This window comes from Schistocerca cancellata, chromosome 12, assembly GCF_023864275.1.
Source record: "Schistocerca cancellata isolate TAMUIC-IGC-003103 chromosome 12, iqSchCanc2.1, whole genome shotgun sequence".
In the NCBI taxonomy this organism is placed as follows: domain Eukaryota; kingdom Metazoa; phylum Arthropoda; class Insecta; order Orthoptera; family Acrididae; genus Schistocerca; species Schistocerca cancellata.
The window spans coordinates 42,365,929-42,393,013 of NC_064637.1; the positions used below are offsets into that span (position 1 = coordinate 42,365,929).

The window sequence follows — 27,085 nt, forward strand, 5'->3', positions numbered from 1 at the left end:
GATCAAAGTCAGTATAAAGTTGAAAACTGAATAAATCACGGAATAATGGAGATATTGACATACATGCTAGGAATGACATGGGGTTTTATTAAAACCAAACAATACAAAAGGTAAAAAAATGTCAGACAGATGACGCTTCATCTGATCAGAATAGCAACAAAGTAAGACAAAGCAAAGATGATGATCTTTACAGGATATGCTCAATATGTCCACCATCATTCCTCAACAATAGCTGTAGTCGAGGAATAATGTTGTGAACAGCACTGTAAAGCATGTCCGGAGTTATGGTGAGGCATTGGCGTCGGATGTTGTCTTTCAGCATCCCTAGCGATGTCGGTCGATCACGATACACTTGAGACTTCAGGTAACCTCAAAGGCAATAATCGCACGGACTGAGGTCTGGGGACCTGGGAGGCCAAGCATGACGAAAGTGGCGGCTGAGCACTCGATCGTCACCAAACGACGCGCGCAAGAGATCTTTCACGCGTCTAGCAATATGTGATGGAGCGCCATCCTGCATAAACATCGTACGTTCCAGCAGGTGTTTATCAGCCAGGCTGGGGATGATGCGATTCTGTAACATATCGGCGTACCTCTCACCCGTCACGGTAGCAGTTACGAAACCAGAATCACGCAGTTTCTCGAAGAAAAAAGGCCCGATGACGGTAGATGTGGTAAATCCAACCCATACCGTGACTTTCTCATCGTGCAATGGAGTTTCCGCGACAGTTCTAGGTTTTTCGGTAGCCCAAATTCTGCAGTTGTGGGCGTTGACAGACCCTCGGAGCGTGAAATGAGCTTCGTCGGTCCACAACACGTCACTCGACCAATCGTCATCTTCCGCCATCTTTTGAAACGCCCACACCGCAAATGCCCTTCGCTTCACGAAATCGCCAGGTAACAGTTCATGATGCCGATGGATTTTGTACGGATAGCATCGGAGGGTACGCCTCAGTGCCAACCAAACAGTAGTGTGTGGAATGCAGGTGCGACTGTACGAGCGCTGACTTCCCCGTGCGCGGACGAACCCGCTACAGTCTCCATTTCTTCCTGAACTGTCTCAGCAGCATTACGCCTTGTGCTCGGTCGGCCACTACGGGGTCTATCGTCTAAACAACCCGTGGCTTCGAACTTTGAAATCATTCTCGCCACAGCTGCATTTGTCAACGGACCTTTACCTGTTCGAATCCCCTTCCTATGGCGGTAGGATCGTAACGCTGAACTAGCACATCCCCAATTCTGATAATACAGCTTCACTAGAAGCGCCTTTTCAGGTAACGTCAACATGCTGCGACTGCTGGCGCATCTGATTCACTCTCTCTCTCTCTCTCTCTCTCTCTCTCTCTCTTTCCTTCCCCATACAACAACAGGTAGGCTGGCAGCAGCACATTACGCCGCTCTTCAGCCCAAGAGTTAACAATGATAAAACAGAGAAGGCACATGAGTTTGAACAATCGGCAAGTAAAAAAAAAGGTAGACACAGTAACATAAAAAAACAAGAAGCCGTTCACACTCGATGATAATCCACATGACAAATTGTTGACACGACGTACAAACACTGATGATAGCGATGGCACATGTGAACGATGGAGCGTGACGGTGAACACTAAATACAAAACACGACGGCACACACGAGAAACAGATGGCGGTGATCTCCGGCGCGCGAATGTCCACATAATGTGTGTGAGTCCGGGGCCTGCCAAGAGGTGAAGAAGGGTGAGGGGGACAGCAAAGATGCCAATGGCAGAGGAGATGGGAGGAGGAGTAGAGGGACGGGGGTAGGGGAAGCCCAGGGGTGGAGTGGGGAGAAAGGAAGGAGGGAGGGAGGGAGGGTGCCCAAAGGAACAAACACAGGAAGAGGGAGGGAGGATCAAAGTTGGTAGGAGGGGTAGGTGGAGGGGAGGAGGGCATCATCAGGGAGGGGAAGCTGGCGGAAGCCACCTTGGGAGAGGGTAAGGAGGGTGGAGAGATGGAGAGCAGGTGGGACGTGGGAATACAGGCGCAGCAGCGGGCGGGGGTGGGAGAGGATGGGTGAGACAAGCGGGTGAGGAGGATCGAGTTTACGGGAGGTGTAGAGGATCCGTATCCGTTCGAGGAAAAGGAGGAGGTGAGGGAATGGAAGATTCTCTCTCTCTCTCATTACAGCTCCTTTTATACACGATTGTTATGCTCAGTCACTGAAGTTTTGCTGACCAGCGCCATCTGTCGGACAGTTTGTGAATTTTGTTTTTTTTTCCTAATAAAACCCCTTGTCATTCCAAGCATGTGTCAATATTTACCTCTCTATCTACATTATCCCGTGGTTTATTAAGTTTTAAAATTTACACTGACTTTTTGATCATCCGGTAGAAGACGACTGCATCCACCCGGTGGATGTGTACACTGGGCCTACAGGTGGAGGCAAATAAGTGCGCTGAGGCACGCAACCCAGACTGCAGTGGGGGATTCATTGATGCTGCTACATATTGGAGCCTACACCATCGCCAGCTTGCGGGGTGGGAGATCGTTGCTCTGACTGAACCACCCACAGATGCCAGAGGGTATGTGGTGGATTGGGGACAGGCACTGGAGCAGCTTCGGCCACCTCTCGGTCAGCAACGAATGCCGCTTTGCACAGCGGTGTATGTGTCTCTGGTGTGTTTGATACCCACCACCACAACCTCCACTCTAGGTGCACGTGACACAGTAAACTGTTGTCATGGTGCTGCTGGTGGCACCTCTGCAACATACAAACAACAGAAAAAAATTAAGCACAATGCTCAGGTTTTTTTAAAATATATGCTGTAAACAAACAATAATTAAGTACATCTGCAGTCCTGAATAATAATTATATGCCGTAACGATGATGGACACATTATAATCACCTTTTACACTGTGGGTCCCAGGATTGATGAGTTTTGCCGATCTTTCTGGTAGTTCTCCCACCCAGTCAAATATCTCCCTCTCCTGTTCCAGAAGGGAGATATCGCAGTACCTTTCAGAAGCCACTCGGGCATTTCTTCCTCACTGGTACTGATGTTACTGCTAAGCCACCGATCCATCTCACTGAAGTCGTCTACAAGAAGATACTGATTATTAGAAACAACAACAAAAGTCTTGTACTGAATTTTACTACAGCGAGATATTGATTATACATCACTACGAAAAAATTAAATAAATAAATAAATAAAAAGTTCATACCAGATGGAAGTGATGACTACTGGTGATCATTCTCGACACATACCCCTGCTAGAATCTCATTTTCCTCTTGATCTGTAGTAACATAAACAACATTGAATAATATGTACATCATACATCTTTATAGGATTAAAAAAAGGTCTAGTGGCAATATATTACAACTTTAGTTACGTTCTTGCAGCAGCTCAATGTCCATCAGCTGCTACTCTAATGCTGCAGCAGCGAGATTCAAAGTTTTATAAACACTTGTTACGATTTGAATACATCAAGAGCTGTTTTCTGAACGTGGAAACTACCACACAGAATTTGGAGATGTTCTTACATGCGCTAGGACAAGCTCTTCCGCTTGTTGGAGACTTTTAGCGTCCGGCTGGCGTTCTAATTCAAACAACATTTCGGGAATGAATGCTGTAATAGTAAGAAAAAAGAACTTTTATGACCACACATTACGATAATCTTACAATTTCGAAAAATTTGACTACTTTACTGCGATATTTTATAAATGTCGCAATTTGAAGTCATAATTTCTTTTAGCCCCTCGACTGTGGTGTTGTGGCGAAAAGCGCCTATTGGCGCCTGCTGCAACGCTGCTCAGGCGAGGATTTTCGGCGCCTGGAACTGTTCTCGCGCGTCTAATTCTCTCCGCTCCTCTAGCACTTGGTGCAGCAGCGCGTATTTGACACGCTTATGTGCGATTGTTGTGAGGGCAAGTGATTCTCTAACAACTGAATAGCTAATAATTCGAAGGTTTCCACAGTAGTAACGCTGTTGCTGAAATAAAAAATATTTATTATTCATTTTTATATTCTGAGGAAGCTAGAGCTAAAAAAGTTTCTTTAAGAATGTTAATTAGAAATTACTCTTTGTATGGTATAGCTCAAAGCATAGTATTTCACGCAATCCAGCATCGCACTCTTCGCAATACACACGCGTTTCTGTTCTTATTTTTTTTTTCCTCGTTGTCATCCAGTTTCCTGCAACACACTCGGCATTTTCGTGTCGGCGCTTTCTTGTTTTCAGTAGCTGGAATGTGTTTGGGGAAGTGCCGGCCTACCAAACGCGTTGGGACTGAAACTTCGTAGAGGCGTCCAACCTTACTGTGCTGAGAGGACGAAACAACATGTGCACTGTATTTTTCCAGTAAACTTTCGATTAGACGAATTTGAAAATAGTCATCTCAATTTTCCACCAAGTTTCTTGTATATTGTAGGAATTGAGAGCTGTCACGTCCATGAAATGGCGAAACTGCTTCATATATTTTCGCTGGCGGTTTTATCTGTCTCTGTCTGTCTATCTATATCAGGATCCCGCTCCAGCTACTGCCGGGTCTGGGTGCTGACGAGTCCTCTCCATTTGGCTCGGTCCTCCCACCACTTTTCTTCCTCCACTTGCTGCCTGGTCGCACCTCTCCTTTCCACAGATATTCTCACTCCCATTTTCCACCGTGTTCTTGGGCGCCCTCTAGGTCTTTTCCCATCCATCTTTAGTTCTTCCATAATTTTGGGGAGTCTCTGCCTATGCATCCTCTTAACATGCCCATACCATCTTAATCTCTCTTTTTTTTCAATTTCTCCTCATACTTTCTTGTTTAAGGTCCTTTCTAATCTCTACATTCCTTACTCTGACCAGTCTTGTTTTTCCCTTAACTACTCTGAGAAATTTCATTTCCCCTGCTTGCAGGGTAACCGCAGCCATGGTCTCAGAGCTCATAGGCCATGCTGCTGCAAACGTCGTCGAACTCTTGGTGCAGATGGTTGTTGTCTTGCAAACGTCCCCATCTGTTGACTCAGGGATCGAGACGTGACCTTACGATCCGTTACAGCCGTGCGGATAAGATGCCTGTCATCTCGACTGCTAGTGATACGAGGCCGTTGGGATCCAGCACGGCGTTCCGTATTACCCACCTGAACCCACCGTTTCTACACTCCTGGAAATTGAAATAAGAACACCGTGAATTCATTGTCCCAGGAAGGGGAAACTTTATTGACACATTCCTGGGGTCAGATACATCATGATCACACTGACAGAACCACAGGCACATAGACACAGGCAACAGAGCATGCACAATGTCGGCACTAGTACAGTGTATATCCACCTTTCGCAGCAATGCAGGCTGCTATTCTCCCATGGAGACGATCGTAGAGATGCTGGATGTAGTCCTGTGGAACGGCTTGCCATGCCATTTCCACCTGGCGCCTCAGTTGGACCAGCGTTCGTGCTGGACGTGCAGACCGCGTGAGATGACGCTTCATCCAGTCCCAAACATGCTCAATGGGGGACAGATCCGGAGATCTTGCTGGCCAGGGTGGTTGACTTACACCTTCTAGAGCACGTTGGGTGGCACGGGATACATGCGGACGTGCATTGTCCTGTTGGAACAGCAAGTTCCCTTGCCGGTCTAGGAATGGTAGAACGATGGGTTCGATGACGGTTTGGATGTACCGTGCACTATTCAGTGTCCCCTCGACGATCCCCAGTGGTGTACGGCCAGTGTAGGAGATCGCTCCCCACACCATGATGCCGGGTGTTGGCCCTGTGTGCCTCGGTCGTATGCAGTCCTGATTGTGGCGCTCACCTGCACGGCGCCAAACACGCATACGACCATCATTGGCACCGAGGCAGAAGCGACTCTCATCGCTGAAGACGACACGTCTCCATTCGTCCCTCCATTCACGCCTGTCGCGACACCACTGGAGGCGGGCTGCACGATGTTGGGGCGTGAGCGGAAGACGGCCTAACAGTGTGCGGGACCGTAGCCCAGCTTCATGGAGACGGTTGCGAATGGTCCTCGCCGATACCCCAGGAGCAACAGTGTCCCTAATTTGCTGGGAAGTGGCGGTGCGGTCCCCTACGGCACTGCATAGGATCCTACTGTCTTGGCGTGCATCCGTTCGTCGCTGCGGTCCGGTCCCAGGTCGACGGGCACCTTCCGCCGACCACTGGCGACAACATCGATGTACTGTGGAGACCTCACGCCCCACGTGTTGAGCAATTCGGCGGTACGTCCACCCGGCCTCCCGCATGCCCACTATACGCCCTCGCTCAAAGTCCGTCAACTGCACATACGGTTCACGTCCACGCTGTCGCGGCATGCTACCAGTGTTAAAGACTGCGATGGAGCTCCGTATGCCACGGCAAACTGGCTGACACTGACGGCGGCGCTGCACAAATGCTGCGCAGCTAGCGCCATTCGACGGCCAACACCGCGGTTCCTGGTGTGTCCGCTGTGCCGTGCGTGTGATCATTGCTTGTACAGCCCTCTCGCAGTGTCCGGAGCAAGTATGGTGGGTCTGACACCGGTGTCAATGTGTTCTTTTTTCCATTTCCAGGAGTGTATGTTTCACTGCAACGACCGCCAGCAGCCTCCGTTGAAAGAACTTTACAATGTATAGAGCGACTCTAGCGGCTGTTACAGACATCAATACGAATTTCGTAGGCGGCCGACTGCACGCCCGAGCACCGTTCGTCGAGCACGTACCATAGCGCCAACAGGCGGCCGAATTCGGCGAACATGCGCGTCAAAAGAGCACGGCAGGACAAACGCAGTTTGTCGAGCACGACGAAAGTGCAGCAATGGCTCCCAAGCCCAGTTCGTCGAGCACGGTCGAGGGGTTAAGAACACTTAGGCTATGTACACATGATAGCGTTGCAACGCGCGTCAGAGAAAGTGGCGTGTACACACGTACGGCGTTGACCCCGCGTTGACCTCCAGTTTAGCCGTGGAAGTTGAAGAGGCAGCATGTCTTTGGATTATGCACCGCAGGCTTAAAGAACGAAGGCAAAGACAGTACTCGGTTCATCCGATTTTACGTGACAAATTAACTCACGGATCTTTTGTAACTCTGTACCCAAATCTAAGAAAACATGGGCCAAAGTTTTTTAATTACTTAAGAATGTCGATTGCGTCCTTTGACGAGTTATTGAAAATAGTTCACGATGACGTGGCACCTAGTGGGAACTACGTTACGGATAGTATTTCACCAGAAGAGAAACTCGTAATCACATTGAGGTAAGTTTATTTATAAACTGATATTACATGTACGGTACAAATTATTGTACATAAAATAACGAATTGACAAGAAATCAATTTAAAATTTTTATTTTTTCTTAAAGTAAATAAAATCCTTCAGTTTTAGTACAAATCCAAAATTTCAGAACTTTGTAGAGAAGTGCAACTATCTGCTGGTGAGGTGGCCTCTTGTGGTCGTCGTGGGGTCTGAATTGCATGTGTTGGAAAAGCTCCTGAGTGTACCTGTATTGTACAGGGTGATTCAAAAAGAATACCACAACTTTAAAAAATGTGTATTTAATGAGAGAAACATAATATAACCTTGTGTTATACATCATTACAAAGAGTATTTAAAAAGGTTTTTTTTTTTCACTCAAAAACAAGTTCAGAGATGTTCAATATGGCCCCCTCCAGACACTCGAGCAATATCAACCCGATACTCCAACTCGTTCCACACTCTCTGTAGCATATCAGGCGTAACAGTTTGGATAGCTGCTGTTATTTCTCGTTTCAAATCATCAATGGTGGCTGGGAGAGGTGGCCGAAACACCATATCCTTAACATACCCCCATAAAAAAAAATCGCAGGGGGTAAGATCAGGGCTTCTTGGAGGCCAGTGATGAAGTGCTCTGTCACGGGCTGCCTGGCGGCCGATCCATCGCCTCAGGTTGTTGACGTTCAGGTAGTTATGGACAGAAAAGTGCCAATGTGGTGGCGCTCCATCCTGCTGAAATATGAATTGTTGTGCTTCTTGTTCGAGCTGAGGGAACAGCCAATTCTCTAACATCTCCAGATACTGTAGTCCAGTTACAGTAGCACCTTCGAAGAAGGAGGGACCAAAAACGTTATTGGCTGAAATGGCACAGAAAACGTTCACCTTAGGCGAGTCACGTTCATACTGAGTTGTTTCCCGCGGATTCTCAGTGCCCCATATACAGACATTGTGACGGTTGACTTTCCCGTTGGTGTGGAAAGTTGCTTCATCACTAAACACAATCTTTGGAATGAAAGATTCATCTGTTTCCATTTGAGCAAGGATAAAATCACAGAAATCGATTCTTTTAATCTTATCAGTTGCAGACAGTGCTTGAGCCAATTTCAGACGATAAGGTTTCATAACTAACCTTTTTCGTAGGACTCTCCATACAGTTGATTGTGGAATTTGCAGCTCTCTGCTAGCTCTGTGAGTCGATTTTCCTGGGCTGCGAACAAATGCTTGCTGGATGCGTGCTAAATTTTCATCACTCGTTCGGGCCGTCCAGAACTTTTCACTTTGCACAAACACCCATTCTCTGTACACTGTTTATACCCACGTTTAATACACCACCTATCAGGAGGTTCAACACCATACTTCGAAATGCACGCTGAACAACTGTCGTCGATTCACTTCTGCCGTACTCAATAACACAAAAAGCTTTCTGTTGGGCGGTCGCCATCTTAGCATCAACTGACGCTGACGCCTAGTCAGCAGCGCCTCAAGCGAACAAATGTACAACTAAATGAAACTTTATAGCTCCCTTAATTCGCCGACAGATAGTGCTTAGCTCTGCCTTTTGTCGTTGCAGAGTTTTAAATTCCTAAAGTTGTGGTATTCTTTTTGAATCACCCTGTATATTCGGCAATTGTTGATGTTCAGACCCCGCCTGTGAGGTGACCGGTACTTGTGGAGACTGAGAAGCTTGGGCTGGAAAAGCACCTGGGTATACTTGGCCATGTTGCATACTGGAGAATGGTTGGTGGTGCACAGCTCCACGTGTCTCATTAATCGCAGTTGCGTTGTAGAAATCTAGGGCTCTTTGTATTGTTTCAAGTAACTGAATTTTCGTTCTAATTTTACAGTGTTCAGGCACTTTCTTCAGTTCCTTGTACAGAGAGAGAGAGAGAGAGAGAGAGAGAGAGAGAGAGAGAGAGAGACAAGAGTCTGTCCTCATCTTCGTTATTTTTTCCATTTCTCTTTGTTCTCTTAGCAAAATAGTTTTGTTTAAAATGTCCGAAAAATGTTTATCAACTGGATTTAACTTAATTTTTTTCTTACTTACTGGGTTTTCGGTACTTTGTTCAGGCCTGTTCAAATCGTCAGTAGCTGCTTCCTCCTCCAAGATGACTGTGTCCTGGCCATGGTCATCAAGATTACTGGTAGTCTCCTTATTACTTACTGTATTTTCTAAAAATTGGAGCCATGAGAAATATATAAAAGGAGTAGTGCTGCTTGCTCCAGATCCCGATACATGGCAACTGACCCAAGTTTGGCCGTTTCCCACCACCACTATCACTGGCATGATTGCTGGCTGACCATTTCATGTTGCAGGACTCTCACAAACACAACTAGGCGCTATCAAAGACTGCTGATGATTGTGGTGGGGGTTGGGCTTTATATAGCTTCAAACTCTACCCTCTATTTTGTAGAGGACCAATAGGAACTTAGTGTGCCAGCAAGTTATAACTTGCCTTCTTTTTTCTTCAAGCAGGCGTGGCGCAGGTGTTGGAGGGAGATATCGCATCGGCAGGGGGAAGGAAAGAAAATCTGAGACAAACATCCTTTGTTTGCTGGAAAGTGGCTGGAATACTGGACGCAGCTGCTAGCTTTAGAAAAACGCCCTTTGTTTATTCTGAGACATTAATAGTCTGGCATGCCCAATACCAGCTGCATCCCTCCAAATATATGTCGCTGTTTTCCTTAGGATAGAGCTGTGGGGGGAAGATGCTAACCTTCGAAAACAAATCTATCGTTTGTGGTAGATAACCGTTTTCCAACTGCTGGATGCCCCCGCCCTGTGTTGTGGAAGTCGACCATTTTTGGACATACCTTCAGACATAACTTGTTTTCATATTTCTGTAATGTTGAAGATCGTGTACCTCCAGAAAAGACTTTCTGATCACCATCTGCATTTGCCTGTCGATGTTGATGTTGAATTACAGGGTTTTTGCCTATGAGAAGGTTGTGGTGATGTTTGATGTGCCCTCTTTTCACCGAACATGATTTTGTAAGACAATATAAATATTAATTTTCACAAAATCATCAGATTCCAGCAGTAATTAAGATATTCTTGTCGTTCAACTTTTTTTCTCAATTTTTCTTTCCCATTTCTGGTTGAACCATACCCAGTTAAGGTTTTTTTTCCGTTTTCCCAAAGCTTTTGCGGCTGCTTCGTTCAGGGTGGTTGTGATTTTTGTCCATTCTTCATTTATGTTATTCTGACCAGCCTCCATTTGCTCCACATTTATCTTCCCAGCTAGATCTGTCACAAACTGTTCCTTTCTTTCTGGCTCCTTTAACATATTAACATTATGGATTACACTTTTGGTCGTAGTCACAAAGACGATCTTAAATTTTACTGTCATTTTAGCTATTATTAGGACATGATCAGTGCCACAGTCCGCTCCTCTGTACGACCTGGTGTCCTTGATGCAATTTGCAAAACGTTTTTGGATACATACATGGTCTACCTGGTTCACAGTTTCACCATCAGGTGATATCCATGTCCCTGTATGAATGTGGCAATGAAAGGCCTGTACGTTGTCTCTCTGCCAGTTGTGTATACTGCTGTAAATTCGTTAGTTTCAGAAAGTGCCCGTGAGAAACTGCAGTTTACAAGTACATACGTCTTAGGTGGATTGTTGTGCCATCGACGTTCAGTGGCTGATAAACAACTTCCACATATTTCCTCATTCTTTTTACTGCCATGTTACATTAACTAATATGTACATAGCGACTCAGCTCTTGTTGTAATATCTCCATATATAGCCACGCTATAAATATTCTTCGATCGTCACAGAACGGTCACAATTGCACACGGTGCTCACGCAACGAAAAAACTGCCACAGATTCCTACTGTCAAAGTTGGCACGATAAACAGAATCTCTGATTAGTGCAGCTCTCGAACAAGTGCGGTTGTTTTACATACCTTGTTTCATGTTAATACACATTGCACTTTTCAGTGTAGTTTAAGTTAGTTATCCGCATTGGCTAAGGTGGTCAGGCAGAAATAACAAATTTATGTTAACTGTTCCTTACGCTACTAACGGATAGCGGTAATGTTTACAGCTCACCCTTTGAAGTTATATATACTTCAAAGGATATATTCGTATGCATACTACAAACAGTTTACAATAAATTCACACGTTATAGAATAATGTGCCCTCTATAAAATTTACAATATTACAATGCTAATTTATAAAATAAAATAAAATATATGGAACATCATATACCGTATAATAAAGTATTATGCAGTCTTTGCTTCATATCTCATTCTTCCAGAAGTCCACATATGCCCTCGCTGTTTCGCTGTACGCCATCAGATCTTGGGCCGTGCGCGCTCTGGGATGGTTTACTAGCGGACATTGAAGCAGGTGGTTCACGGTCTGGATGTTCCCACATGGACACAAAGCACTTTCACTAATTCCCCACTTGTGCAGATTTTTGTTACATCTGCCCATACCTGAACGCAGCCTGTTCAGGGATTTCCATCTCTCCGCCCCTGGTGGCAGCACTTCCTCAGAATCGTGAGCAGATTCTTGTTGTTCCTGCCACAGTCTTTTTCTAGAGGTTTTTGGTGGATCTGTGAGTGGTTCGGATGAGTGGAGAGAACTACTTCTCGACTTAAGACGTTATGGCACCCGCATAGCGGGTGAAGTTGATCTTGAACCTGTTTTGTTCGTTCAGTTCTGCTGTATTGAACGTCGGACATTTGGCGGAGCAGTTCCTGATAAGAAGTATAGGTGTTCTACTCTTGTTGGCTTAAGACATCCAGTAATATGTCTACACGTCTGGTTCAGGACAGTGTCCAGTTTGTTCGGCATGACCACCCCCCAGGCAGGACTTTCAGACTCAGCATCAGAGTAACAGAGTGCCATTGCGGTGGTGCATAAACCTTTTGGATTAGTTCCCCATTTTGATGTTGTTAGCTTGCCAAGTGAGTTATTCCGTGATTGGACTTTCGCCCTGCTCTTTTCAATGTTGCGCTTGAATGACGGTGTCCTGTCAAGAATAACTCGCAAGTACACTGAGAAAGGGCAGTGTGTTAATCTTGTCATTCTACCAAACATTCAGTTCTCGCTTCACCTCTCTATTGTTAAGATGGAATAGGCAAGTCTGGGTCTTACTTGTATTGGGTTTCAGCTGACTTATATTGTAATATCGGGTGATCAAAAACTCGGTATAAATTTGAAAACTGAATAAATCGCGGAATAATGTAGATAGAGAGATACAAATTGACACACATGCTTCGAATGACATGGGGTTTTATTAGAACCAAAAAAATACAAAAGTTCAAAAAATGTCAGACAGATGGCGCTTCATCTGATGAGAACAGCAATAATTTGCGTAACAAAGTAAGTCAAAGCAAATATGATGATCTTTACAGGAAATGCTCAATATGTCCACCATCATTCCTCAACAGTCGAGGAATAATGTTGTGAACAGCACTGTGAAGCATGTCCGGAGTTATGGAAAGGCATTGGCGTCGGATGTTGTCTTTCAGCAGCCCTAGAGATGTCGGTCGATCACGATACACTTGCGACTTCAGGTAACCCCAAAGCCAATAATGGCACGGACTGAGGTCTGGGGACCTGGGAGGCCAAGCATGACGAAAGTGGCGGCTGAGCACACGATCACCACCAAACGACGCGCGCAAGAGATCTTTCACGCGTCTAGCAATACTTTTTTTTTGGTTCTAATAAAACCCCATGTCATTCCAAGGGATTGTGTCAATTTTTACCCCTCTATCTACATTATTCCGTGGTTTATTAGGTTTTCAAATTTATATTGACTATTTGATCACCCAGTAGTCGGTGAGATTTTCCAGGTTCTCAGCTGGTATTTCCTCATTATCCTTGTAGTTTGTTGCCTGAACTGCTATTGCCCTATCATCAGCATAAATGAAAGATCTTGGCAGAGGACTAATAGGCTGGTCATTTGTATAAATATTGAATAACATGGGGGCAAGAACACTGCCCTGGGGAAGCCCATATTTTTGTAGTCGCCGTCTGCTCTTGTTACGCTGTAACTCAGCAAAATATCTTCTGTTAAATAGAACTGATTAGAGTGCAGCAGTGACTTGAGGGCTTTTTCTTGTTTTTCGCACTTTTGGAATGAGATTTCTGATGTTGATGGTGTCATATGCTGCCGTCAAATCTATAAACACCACCCCTGTAGCTAGTCTTTTCTCAAACCCATCTTCAGTGTACTGTGTGAGGCTGAGAGCTTGACTGGTACAAGATTTGGCAGGCCGAAATCCTGCTTGCTCTTTTATTAGGATGTCCTGAATCAGCTCTTTGAATCTGTTTAGTATCAGCCTTTCAAACAGTTTGTAAGTTGTACACAACAGAGAGATCGGCTGATAACTCTTAGGTTCTTCTGGGTCCTTACCAGGCTTAACAAATGCAATTATTTTTGCCTGCCTCCAGGTTTTAGGGATTCGTCCAGTTGCCCATTACGAATTCCAATTAATAAACTAACAAACTTTATGCTGTGCTTTTGTTTTGCACGTGTCTGAAATAAACTTTGTTATTCACTTGACATAGCTGTGTCCTTACAGTGTAACATCTTGGCAAGCTTACTGCAGAAGGCTTCACAGCGCCAAATGCGGGGATGTAACAGCATAAGAAATTGCTGTCCCTCCTGGCTACATAAGACGACACACTCTGAAATCACGTACTTCACTGCAAAGGGTGAAGACTCTGCTACACTACAGCACGTGTGAACTCTCCACCCAGATGCGAAAGCAGGGCTGTTGTGGCTGGTTCTCTGGTGCTGAGCGGGAAGCCGGCAGCTGCAACCAGCTGTGTAGAACTCGCTACACGTGCATCTTAAGATTCCCTCTTATGTCTTCCTTTGTGCGCTGTGTGGTTCTTTAGTGGATACAAGAGCGAAGAACAGAATATGTTCATGAACAGAGAATTCAGATGTTAATTTATTCAACATGTAATATCAAATAGGAAAAATAATACATAATTTAGTCGCTGTATTTGCAGCGTCAGTTGCTAATAGTAGATTTGAATGTAGAAATACACTACTGGCCATTAAAATTACTACACCTAGAAGAAATGCAGATGATAAATGGGTATTCATTGGACTAATATATTATACTAGAACTGACATATTATTACATTTTCATGCAATTTGGTTGCAGAGATCCTGAGAAATCAGTACCCAGAACAACCACCTCTGGCCGTAATAACAGCCTTGATACGCCTGGGCATTGAGTCAAACAGAGCTTGGCTGGAGTGTACAGGTACAGCTGCCCACGCAGCTTCAACACGATACCACAGTTCGTCAAGAGTAGTGACCGGCGTATTGTGACGAGCCTGTTGCTCGGCCACCATTGACCAGACGTTTTCAGTTGGTGAGAAATCTGGAGAATCTCTGGCCATGGCAGTAGTCTTAACATTTTCTGTATCCAGAAAGGCCCGTATAAGACCTGCAACATGCGGTCGTGCATTATCCTGCTGAAACGTAGGGTTTCGCAGGGGTCGAATGAAGGGTAGCGCCACGGGTCCTAACACATCTGAAATGTAACGTCCACTGTTCAAAGTGCCGTCAATGCGAACAAGAGGTGACAGACGTGTAACCAATGGCAGCCAATACCATCACGCCGGGTGATACGCCAGTATGGCGATGACGAATACACGCTTCCCATCTGCGTTCACCGCGATGTCGCCAAACACGGATGCGACCATCGTGATGCTGTAAACAGAAACTGGATTCATCAGAGAAAATGACGTTTTGTCATTCGTGCACCCAGGTTCATCGTCGAGTACACCGTCGCAGACGCTCCTGTCTGTGATGCAGCGTCAAGGGTAACCACAGCCATGGCCTCCGAGCTGGTAGTCCATGCTGCTGCAAACGCCGTCGATGGTTGTTGTCTTGCAAACGTCCCCATCTGTTGAGCCAGGGATCGAGACGTGGCTGCACGATCCGTTACAGCCGTGCGGATAAGATGCCTGTCATCTCGACTGCAAGTGATACGAGGCCGTTGGGATCCAGCACGGCGTTCCGTATTACCCTCCTGAACCCACCGATTCCATATTCTGCTAACAGTCATTCGATCTCGACCAACGCGGGCAGCAATGTCGCGATACGATAAACCGCAATGGCGATAGGCTACAATCCGACCTTCATCAAAGTCGGAAACGTGATGGTACGCATTTCTCCTCCTTACAAAGACATCACAACAACGTTTCACCAGGGAACGCCAGTCAACTGCTGTTTGTGTATGAGAAATCGGTTGGAAACTTTCCTCATGTCAGCACGTTGTAGGTGTCGCCACCGGCGCCAACCTTCTGTGAATGCTCTGAAAAGCTAATCATTTGCATATCACAGCACCTTCTTCCTGTCGGTTAAATTTCGCGTCTGTAGCACGTCATCATCGTGGTGTAGTAATTTTAATGGCCAGTAGTGTAATTTTTGACGGGCCCAGTATTCGGCGGTTATCACAGCAGTTTCGCTGGCTGCAGCAAGATCACAGATAGCGCATGCAGCTGGTAGGTTCCTGCAGACTAGCAGATGTCGTTCGTCCTGTACGTCACCACACTGACAAGTTTCCTCCTCATTACTGAAGCCCCACTTCCTGAGGTTGGCTTTGCACCTTGACACCCCAACTCGAAGTCTGTTCGAAGTCTTCCAGGTCACACGCATGACAGTTGTGAACCTTCGGCTGTTTCCTCATTGACCGTTATGTGGTTGTCTTCAGCTAGGGAGTCTCGCCAAAGCTCCTCTCTGCGAGTTCTGGGAGATGAACGAATTGTCATAGTTTTCTGTAGGGCGCTTTTTCTTGACCTCAGTCATGTCTGAACAAAGCATGTCTATTGTCGATTTCTTGTTTTTTCTTCTCCACTTCTGTTGCAGCTTGCCTTCGAATGCGTGGCGGTGCTGTACCCATAATTTGGTAAAGCGTATTGACAGGAGTAGGTCGTAAGCAGCCTGTAACAATGCGTCCTGTCTCGTTCAGGGCTGTATCTACATGTTCAGCATTTGCAGAGTTTTGCCAGGCGGGTGCTGCGTATTCTGCGACGGAGAAACATAGTGCCAAGGCAGATGTTCTAAGCACTTTTGGCTGGGCACCCCAGGTGGTTCCTGCAAGTTTGGGGATGATATTGTTCGGTGCTTTTACTTTGAGGCTCGTTTCTTCACAGTGGGCTTTGAATGTGATGGAACGGTCCTACTTCACCCCAAAGTATTTAGGAGTTTCGCAGTGGAGTAGTAGTTCTCCTCTCCAAGTGATGTTCAGTTTCCTTTTGGATTCCCTATTTATAAGACGGAATGCACAGACTTGGGTCTTTCCATGGTTCGGTTTCAATTGGTTTTCATCGTAATACTTCGCCAAGTTTTCAAGAGCTGTTGTCAGTTTCACCTCTACTTCCTCAAAGGTCTCACTTTGGGCAGAGAGTGATCATCAGCGTACATGAATGCCTTAGTTGAAGAATTAATTGGCTGGTCATTTGTGTAGATATAACAGAGCACACTTGAGTGAGGGAGGCCATTTTTCTGCATTCTCCATCTACTCTTCTTGTCTTGGAGAGAGACGAAGTATCTCCTGTTTTGCAGCATACACTGAAGGATCTGAATTAGTCGGTAATCCATTGTAGCTAAGTATACCTTTCTAAGCAGCTTTTTGCGGTTTACAGTATCATAAGCCACCGTGAGGTCGATGAAAGCCACACCTGTTATTTCGCCTCTCTCATACCCATCCTCAATATGCTGAGTGAAATTAAGGATCTCTGATGTTCTGTACACATGCAGACGACGACCGATTACCCAAAAAAATAAAACGTTTATTTCAGTCTTCTTCAACTTGGGGATGTTACTAATAATGGCATCTCTTTTACAACAAGAATCACCGTCGTAGCAAGACCGCAGTTTAGAAATGTACTGATGGTCTTTGTAAATTGTCAGGTCACCTCATCAGTTAGTAGCAAGGAAGAAAATATGACACAAAACCCACTTATATTCAATTAAAATATTTAATTACTCAATGAAATTACAAGTTTTTGGTTACAAGATCAACATTACATCAGTTAAGAATATGAGATTATTCAGGGCTAGTGGTTATTTTTATATGTGCCTAAGGCACCTGAATTTTACTGTGGCAGTCTGGTGCAGGATAAATCAAACGACTAAGTCTGAGCCCCCTCACAATTGCTACTAAACTCTGAAACATTGTTTTACATTTTCTGTAGTGGAATTTCTCTCTGTTAAATAATAAAACAACTCCCGTCGCTGAATAATTACGCAAATCTCGAGCTGCACTCAGCAGAAAACAGTACAAAACTTAAGTCCAACACTCCCTCAAAATCCACTGAAGAGCCAAAGAAACTGGTACATCTGCCTAATATCGTGCAGCTCCCCTGTGAGCACGCAGAAGTGCCGCAACACGACGTGCCATAGACTAGACTAATGTCTGAAGTAATGCTGGAGGAAAATGACACCACAAATCCTGCAGGGTTGTTCATAAATCCATGAGAGTACGAGGGGCTGTGGATCGCTTCTGAACAGCACGTTGCAAGGCATCTCAGATATGCTTAATAATGTTCATGTCTGGGGAGCCTGGTGGCCAGCGGAAGTGTTTAAACTTAAAAGTGTTGCTGGAGCCACTCTGTGACAATCCTGGGCGTGTGGGGTGTCGCATTGCCCTGCTGGAATTTCCCAAGTCCGTCTGAATGCACAATAGGCATGAATGGATGCAGGTGATCACACAGGATGCTTACGAACGTGTCACCTGTCAGAGTCGTATCTAGTCGTATCACGGGTCCCATATAACTTACAACTGCACACGCCCCACACCATTACAGAGCCTCCACCAGCTTGAACAGTCCCCTGCTGACATGCGGGGTCCATGGATCCATGAGGTTGTCTCCATACCCGTACACCTCCACCCGCTCGATACAATTTGAAACGAGACTCATCCGACCAGGCTACGTGTTTCCAGTCATCAGTAGTCCACTGTTGGTGTTGACGGGCCCAAGGCGAGGTGTAAAGTTTTGTGTCATGCAGTCATCAGAGGTACACGACGGGGCCTTCGGCCCCAAAAGCCCACATCGATGATGTTTTGTTGAATGGTTCACATACTTGATACTGCTGAAGGCCCAGCATTGAAATCTGCAGCAATTTGCGGAAGGTATCAAGGACCCTCTCTTCTGTGATGCGAAGTTATTTCCATGAAGACACCCGGCGAACGGTCTACCCAACAGGAGGCCCTAGTCTCACGACATTTATTTATACTGTTTCATTGTGGCTAACGGAAGTAAAATAATTTGTAGAGATAAGCATGATGTCATCTATCTTGATGCTGCTGAATATCCGTTGTACACGTGGCTTCGATGTCTACGCGATGATTGATCCCTTTGCTGCTCTGGAAGAAAAAGGTGCGGTTTTTGACCGTTACCAGACTACCAAAGTCATGAAGCATGATTCCACGATTTTTTGTTTAGAAAAACACATATTCATTGTCAGAACTTTGAACTCGAAAGTAATTTAGCAAATTTCACAATGTCGAATCACAAAAATAAAGTACCACGTGCATTGTGGACACCACACATTTGTCAAGAAACACAAAAAAAAAACCATTCTCGGCCGCGGCCAAAACACAAGTAGCCGAAATCACGTTGCTGACCAAAGGTGACAGTCATATCGACAAAGAACTTACGATTTTTGTATCGATTATTGATATTGCATTTTTAAGTTACATGAAATATCAAATAGCATAAAGGATAATTCCGTGACAATAACAGTGAGTGACAAAATTGTACATATAAATAATGCAAGCCAAACTTTTAGAAATTCTAAAAGTCGTAATTTATATGTACACACTTTCAAATTTGCATTGATCGCAACACCTACCCTAACATCATACTTAGCAAATGCTTTCCGAAAACAATTATAATTAGCGTATAATATCTCATAACAAAATGGGCTCTATTGGTCAGTTCCATTACAAAGGGTTGCAGTTCTGTTACGTGGAACGATTTTCTTATGTCGTCATTGTTCCCTTTCTTACAGGATCTTTTTCTGGCCGCAGCGATGTCTTAGGTTTGATGTTTTAGCGGATTCCTAATATTCGCGGTAAACTTGTGAAATGATAGTATGGGAAAATCCCCACTTCATCGCTACCTAAGAGATGCTGTGTGCCGACTATAACACAACGTTCAAACTCACTTAAATCTTGATACCTGCGTTTCTAGCAGCAATAACCGATGTTATAACTGCGCCAGATTTTTTCTTTATTGTATTTTCCTTTCATACAAAAGTGGGCTGGCAGGGTGTCTAGATGGGAGAAGGTAAAGTGGGCTTGGTTACGTGAGCAGGTGATGAAGGTATTGAGGAGGAAGACGGAACAGGCAGCGAGGGAGATCTGTTGGAGGGTATGAGGGCATTGGAAGGGATGGATGTTCTGAAGGACAATGGTTACAAACCTGATGACGTCGTCAGCTGTGGGGAGGGATGGGATCATCTATTGGGTGCATAGGGACTGAATTCAGAAGAGGTGGGGGGGGGGGGTTGGGCCTTGCATTTTTTGAGAGTAGGTAGGGTGGGGAAGGCTACAGGTGTTGCAGGATGGGGGGGGGGGGGATTCCAGGTTGGGACACTGCCGCAGGAAGTGCGCCTGTTTTCAATGGGGGCGAATGGGAGCCACTGTGCCAGACACTTCTCTTATGTAGGCGTTGCCGACTGCAGCACCATACTCTGCCTATTTACATATCTCTGTACTTGAATATGCATGCCTATACCAGTTTCTTTGGCGCTTCAGTGTACATAATACTACAGCAATCAGTTTATATGCTGTCATTTAACGACATGTGACTAACGGTGACATTACAATGTACCTACAAAACGGGAAACATAACGACCACGTGGTGCCTCAGAAACTACCACCATTGCTCTATGCGTACACATATGTATATAAATACTACCCCATAAATCTAGGAAGTGTCTTTGTGAAGAAAACATATGAAGAATATTGCGATATTATAATTATTATTACTGTTAGTAGTGCATTGCACCTAATAAATGGAAGTCCTTTAGCAAGTGACTCAGTCCATTAGGTCCTTCTTGTTGTTCCACTAAGCTTTCCTTCTTTCCGAGAAGGTTTGTTTACATTCTTACGACCACTTGCATCTATACTGTTTCCGTTTTGGCTGCTCTGATGGAACTTCGCCTTTGTACACTTTGTGTCTGAAGGAGTCTCTTTCTAAAATGTCTGTTCGTCTTGTATTTGCATTTTGAGGTCATTTTGTTCGGCCAAGGTGTTGAGTTGTTAAGTGATGTTACATGGTCTATTATTCGTTTTCTCAGTCGCTTTAGTGATTGTCTGTAGACATGACTGAAAAATTTCATTCTCCTTTTCTTAAGGTCAGTTTCAATGTTTGAATAGTTGACTGTTGTTTTGCTTGATTGTAGCCTGTAACCGTCTTGGTTGAGTCTTGATCCTAAAATTTTCCTAATGATATCTCTCTCTCTCTTTTATATATATATATATATATATATTAAATTTGTTTCCTGTTAAGTATCAGTGTTTTGCTTGCGTAGATGTTTCTTGTTTTATGACATTGTTGTGGTGTCGAATTTTTGTCTGTGTAGACATGAATTTTTTGTTGTAAAGCTCTTTGGAATAACCTAAATGGTTTTTCGGCTTTCTGGAGCCAGATGTGCTGTGAGATTTTTTTCTAAGCCTGTCGGCTCGATGAATTCTCAGAGGTATTTAAAATATGGGATCCGGTTGATTTTACCGCATTTTGTTTTCATACTAGAGATTTATGTCTTCGAACACAAGAATTCCACTTTCTGGAACGAGATTTGTTACCCTGCTTTTCCTACACATTCTTAAAGTGTCTGGAACTGTTTCATGGGTATCTCGTCTTCTGTATCACCAACAAAAGTGTGGTATGGTATGGTATGGTATGGTATGTACAGGTTGTTTATGGGAAAACTCAGGAGGATTGGCAACAAAAACGTTTTTTGAGTTCCTTTTCCCAGTTTTCCATAGCATATATCTGTGTCATAACGTTTCACTTCTTTGCAAGGGAAGAAAATAAGTAGCTACTGTTGATCAGTGGTAGATCACTGATGGATGCCTGGATTTAATTGGCTACACTGTTTTGTTAATAACGTCCCAGGTTTACTAAAGCTCCGTTCACTGATTGTGCAGGTTGCTGTGCTTATGTGACGTATGGTAAGTGTCAAATAGTTACGAATAAAGTGGATGTGTTCCCTATTACTTCCTGATTTTTTTCTAGGAAGAGGTAGACGAATTTTCCATGTTTTGTGTGAATTTCCTATAATAATTTGTACAATTTTATTATAGCTGTTATATTGGTTTTGCTGGAAGATGTTGTGTATCCGGTTGCTTTGGAATTTGAACATATTGCAGAAATTAACGAAATGTTCTGGTCTTTGGAACGGTTCCATTTGTCCTGCATACAATTCACTATTTTGAATACTGATGTTCGTATGTTTTTCGATAAAGTGGTTATATAACCATATGAGGAATCTATACATTCCTGTTCCGATTTATATAACTTAATAATTTTAATTAGTAAAGTTATAATTTCAAGGTATGGTACTGAATCAGTACTGTGAGTACTTTTAAAGTTTTCTTTTCCTACCCCTTTTCTTTGGTGTTGAATTTGCACCAGTGTCTTCTTCTTCTTCGATAACTTCTAGATCTTTACCTGGAGTTTCAGGAAGTTCTTGATCAATAACGCCTTCTGTATCAGAATAATCTGAAGATGAAATAGTAGCATTAATTTTATTGTTGGACATGGTTTTCGATCCAAATAATTGATTAATTTATTTTTGGTCTGGACAAAAATAATGTCTTCCTTTCCTTCTTTCACTAATCTAAACCATTTCAAAATTACACTTTAGTTTGTGTTTGTGTCTGATCATGATAAATATATTTATCAATAAATTTGGTATGTATCCGTTCTCCAAATGTTGCTTTTAAACATACACTGCAAAAAAGAATTGAACTCATTTGCAATATTGTTTCAAATGTATTGGTAATATCTGTACATCTAATTTCCATTGTTTGAAAAGCATAATGATCTTGACTTGAAGAACAAGTTAAATAGATATAAGGCCTAGTACCAACATATGCAGGTACATTAGTTAATTCTTTCAGTGCCACATTATCTTCCTTATTAACAATTCCATTTATGTAACATTACCTTTATGTAAATTACAAAAATAATGTAGTTTCCCAATATTAAATACACGATAAATACAATTAACCAGAGTAATTTCTGTAATTGGAAACTTATACTGATTTCGTTGTTACTATTTTATATGAGATATATCAGGTATATAGCCAAATACCGCATGAAATGATCTTATATTCTAAATTCTTTTAATTTCCAGTCAAAAGACCATTGGAAACTATTATCAGTAGCATATATAAAATGTTTGTTCAGTAACTTGACGAATGCATGAATTAAAAATACATTTAGGCCAAGTTAATTCAGAACAAAATACATCAGCTCGAGATGTAGTTCTGTAGTTCTATGGATTTGTACTTCTTATGTCTTTACTGCATTGAAAGGAAATGTGTATCAAACGTTCCTTTATTTGTTTAACAGAAATAGTTCTATTTGATACTTCATATGATAATGTAGTAATATCAGATTCGTCTGAATCTCATTGCATGTGCATCTGATATGGAGGGAAGTGAATCACTAGAATTGATGTCCAAAGTTTCTACAGCTTCAAAAGACAGGTCGTCTGACATTTCTAAAAGTAAAATATAAAAATAAACTAATCATATTAATAAATATCTGCTAGTGCTTTTACATAACATATACGAGGTGCATTCAAGTTCTAATATATTTTTATTAACTACTCACCCGAAATCTATGAAACTGGCGTTACTTCTCGACGTAATCGCCCTGCAGACGTACACATTTTTCACAACGCTGGCGCCATGATTCCATGGCAGCGGCGAAGGCTTCTTTAGGAGTCTGTTTTGACCACTGGAAAATCGCTGAGACAATAGCAGCACGGCTGGTGAATGTGCGGCCACGGAGTGTGTCTTTCGTTGTTGGAAAAAGCAAAAAGCCAAAAGTCACTAGGAGCCAGGTCAGGTGAGTAGGGAGCATGAGGAATCACTTCAAAGTTGTTATCATGAAGAAACTGTTGCGTAACGTTAGCTCGATGTGCAGGTGCGTTGTCTTGGTGAAACAGCACGCACGCAGCCCTTCCCGGACGTTTTTGTTGCAGTGCAGGAAGGAATTTGTTCTTCAAAACATTTTCGTAGGATGCACCTGTTACCGTAGTGCCCTTTGGAACGCAATGGGTAAGGATTACGCCCTCGCTGTCCCAGAACATGGACACCATCATTTTTTCGGCACTAGCGGTTACCTGATATTTTTTTGGTGGCGATGAATCTGTGCGCTTCCATTGAGCTGACTGGCGCTTTGTTTCTGGATTGAAAAATGGGATCCACGTCTCATCCATTGTCACAACCGACGAAAAGAAAGTCCCATTCGTGCTGTCGTTGCGCGTCAACATTGCTCGGCAACATGCCACACTGGCAGCCATGTGGCCGTCCGTCAGCATTTGTGGCACCCACCTGGATGACACTTTTCGCATTTTCAGGTCGTCATGCAGGATAGTGTGCACAGAACCCACAGAAATGCCAACTCTGGAGGCGATCTGTTCAACAGTCATTCGGCGATCCCCCAAAACAATTCTCTCCACTTTCACGATCGTGTCATCAGACCAGCTTGTGCGAGCCCGAGGTTGTTTCGGTTTGTTGCCACACGATGTTCTGCTTTCATTAAACTGTCGCACCCATGAACGCACTTTCAACACATCCATAACTCCATCACCACATGTCTCCTTCAACTGTTGATGAATTTCAATTGTTTTTCACACCACGCAAATTCAGAAAACGAATGATTGCACGCTGTTCAAGTAAGGAAAACGTCGCCATTTTAAGTATTTAAAACAGTTCTCATTCTCGCTGCTGGCGGTAAAATTCCATCTGCTGTACGGTGCTGCCATCTCTGGGACGTATTGACAATGAACACGGCCTCATTTTAAAACAATGCGCATGTTTCTATCTCTTTCCAGTCCGGAGAAAAAAAATCGGAGGCCTTAGAACTTGAATGCACCTCATAGATTGCTTGCTAGAAGAGATAGAGAGCAACTTAATCTGTGATAGTGGTACTACATCTGTCTTGTATTGCCATCCTATTATACACATATTTGTTCGGATACCCTTGACTGATCATTTGCCAACAGCCACGCACGAGGCCCCCCCCCCCCCCCCCCCTCCTGCTGTCTCTTAATGTCAGCAGTGTTCAAATGATAAACGAATAATGTTACCGGTATATTATTAGATATTGGTTTTAATTTTTCACTTTCTTCTTGCATTGCAAGTTGGACTTACATTTTCCATTACAGTCGAAAAAGCAGGCCTATTTATTGAACTTAACATTTATGTATCTTCTGCCAAACGTACATCATGAGCACAGCAAACTGTTTTAATTAAACGTATTTGTGGCTTATAATTCCATGAAAATATTTTTGAATTGTCAACTGCACGACTTGCTATACCTTGCGAATATATTTTATTGAATAAAACTGGTCCTCTTACTTCATTTTGAATACTCCACGTATTTTTCCTCCTGAACCATTATTATCAAATGGTATAATCCAAGGTGGTGTCTTGTTTTTGACATAGCTGCACTCGTTGACAAAGTAAAATATATTTTCAGTTTTTTTAGATTGCTCACTTGTTATTTTAACTATAATTTTTGGATTTTGTGTAATACCAAAAGTGTCAGCTGTTCTTTTATGTCCCACTTCAGAAGCTTTTTCTGATTGACTTCGCATTCCTCACCTCCGTGAATCTCCCTCTTGTGTGTCTGATCAGTCTTAGATAACCTATAAAAACATATGAGGAAATTGTGAAAACCGTGGAGTATCGTGCGGTTCTTGCCCCACTGATAATTCTACCTCTTTGGCTTTTACAGTTTCAATGTGAGGTCGGCGGTTTTGTATCGGTTTTGGCAGTGTTAATGGCAGCTGGTGGCTGGATGCCCATTCTCATGCCACCATTCCCTCCAGGAAGGAATATGTACTTCATATGTCTGCATCTAGTGTTGGATATCTCCCATAGCATTATACTGCCTGCACCTCCAATCTACAGAGAAGTCATTTGCCTGGATGATGGTGTATTGAGGGACAACTATCAATGTGATGTAATGAGAATGGAATGCTCATCTGACTGGGCAACATGTTTACATTAATCTGTGGTCCAGTCACAGTGAAGCCATAATATCGTAATTGATGATGATGTTGGGGCTACATGGAAAAACGTAAGGTCATCTGCCGCAGAGACGCATCTTCAACACATGCAGCACTGTCATTTGTCATCAGATCTGCTACATATTGCAGCCTTTTTAACTTCACATACTGGGCAACCCTGCGACCTCCACTTTCTGTGATGGAGCATGGTTGCCTAACACACTGTCGCCTACTCATCATTTCCCTGCGTTTCTATCATTTATCATAGATGCTCATAATGGTAACATGCGAAATATGATTACTGAAATGTGAAATAGTCATACAACCTGTCACATAGGTTACTTGATAGAATCTGCTATATAGAGGGGTCCAGAAAAATGTAGACATTCTTTGATAGTATCTTTGGAGCAAAATCACATATTGTTGCAAGTTTGCGTGGTAGTGTAGTCACACGTTTTCCAGCAGATGACAGTGCAAAGTGGAAATTGTGCAGTACATTCAAAGATCACTGCATGCTATAAACGATGACGACCTGGATCGAAGGATGGAGTAGTGCGAATGCTTTGTGAGGACGAATGGTTTGCAGCAATGGTCATCTAGACTGATGCGACGCAGTTCAAATTAATTGGTGTTTCAAACCACCACAACTGCAAGTACCGGGCTCTCGAAAATCCTCACGTTCATGTCGACAACATAGTAATGTAGCATGTGTTAATGTGTGGTGTGGTCTGCCATTGTGCAGTTTGATTGGCCCATTCTTCTTTGAAGGTACAGTTAACAGGCAAAGTGAATCTTCATATGCCGCAAACATTGATTTTACATGTCATATCAGAGTTGTTTAAAAATGAAAGAATTTACCTAAACCAAAATAGCGCTCTGCCTCACTGCTACAAAGATATCAGAGCCTACTTGGGTAAAACTTTACCTGGACAATGGACAGGTCGAACAGGGGCTGTTGCGTACCTATCATGGTCTCCGCCCCTTGCACCTCTTGACTTCTACCTGTGTGTGCCATGAAGAACGAAGTTTATCAACAGAAGCCAGCTACCCTGAGTGAGCCATGCAGTTCAGCGACATCGCAAACCCTGTTAGTGTGTGTGTGTGTGTGTGTGTTTGTACAATTCCGTTTATTTGTTTAGTTGAGTCTTTCTTTTACTGCAAATGGTGCATGTAGACAATTAAGTTTGAACCTATCAGGAGAGTAGGCATACCTTGAATACTGGTGCTGTTCTCTCTTTGTTCCATTGCATTCATGCAATTGTTTATTTCAGATTTGTGGTACGCAGTTATTTGAAAGTTTTCACCAGTACAAACACTGATTTATATGTACAGTGCACCCACACTGCATGCAGTTTCATAAGCACAACATGGTGAAGTGAGTATTTGAGAGAGAGGAATTTTTACACGCAGTTTTATCATTAAGAGATCAAAAAAGATATGAGTTCTCGAAGTACTGAACTGCTATAAGAGTGTATGTCCTCATTCTTCATATTATTTACACTTTACAGTCTCTTGTTACTCACAAAACTATTCATTCTCATACTGGGTATTTGTAGTTATTTGGGAAGGGGCCTACAATGAGTTCTTGGAGAACTGTGTGTCATGATTCGTATAGCTCTTTTCTGAAATTTGAAGATATCTATTAAGCTTGATTCAAT

The 27,085-nt window shown here is 43.5% G+C and overlaps 1 protein-coding gene across 1 annotated transcript in view; it reads right to left on the minus strand.

Moving 5' to 3' along the window:
- LOC126109435 (uncharacterized PE-PGRS family protein PE_PGRS54-like) overlaps nucleotides 1–27,085 on the minus strand; it is a 57,066-nt gene that overhangs the window by 17,952 nt on the left and 12,029 nt on the right. Inside the window, exon 3 of the mRNA XM_049914467.1 lies at nucleotides 21,785–21,901. Within this exon, the coding sequence (XP_049770424.1) occupies nucleotides 21,785–21,901 (117 nt within the window). The remainder of the gene's footprint in view (nucleotides 1–21,784; nucleotides 21,902–27,085) is intronic.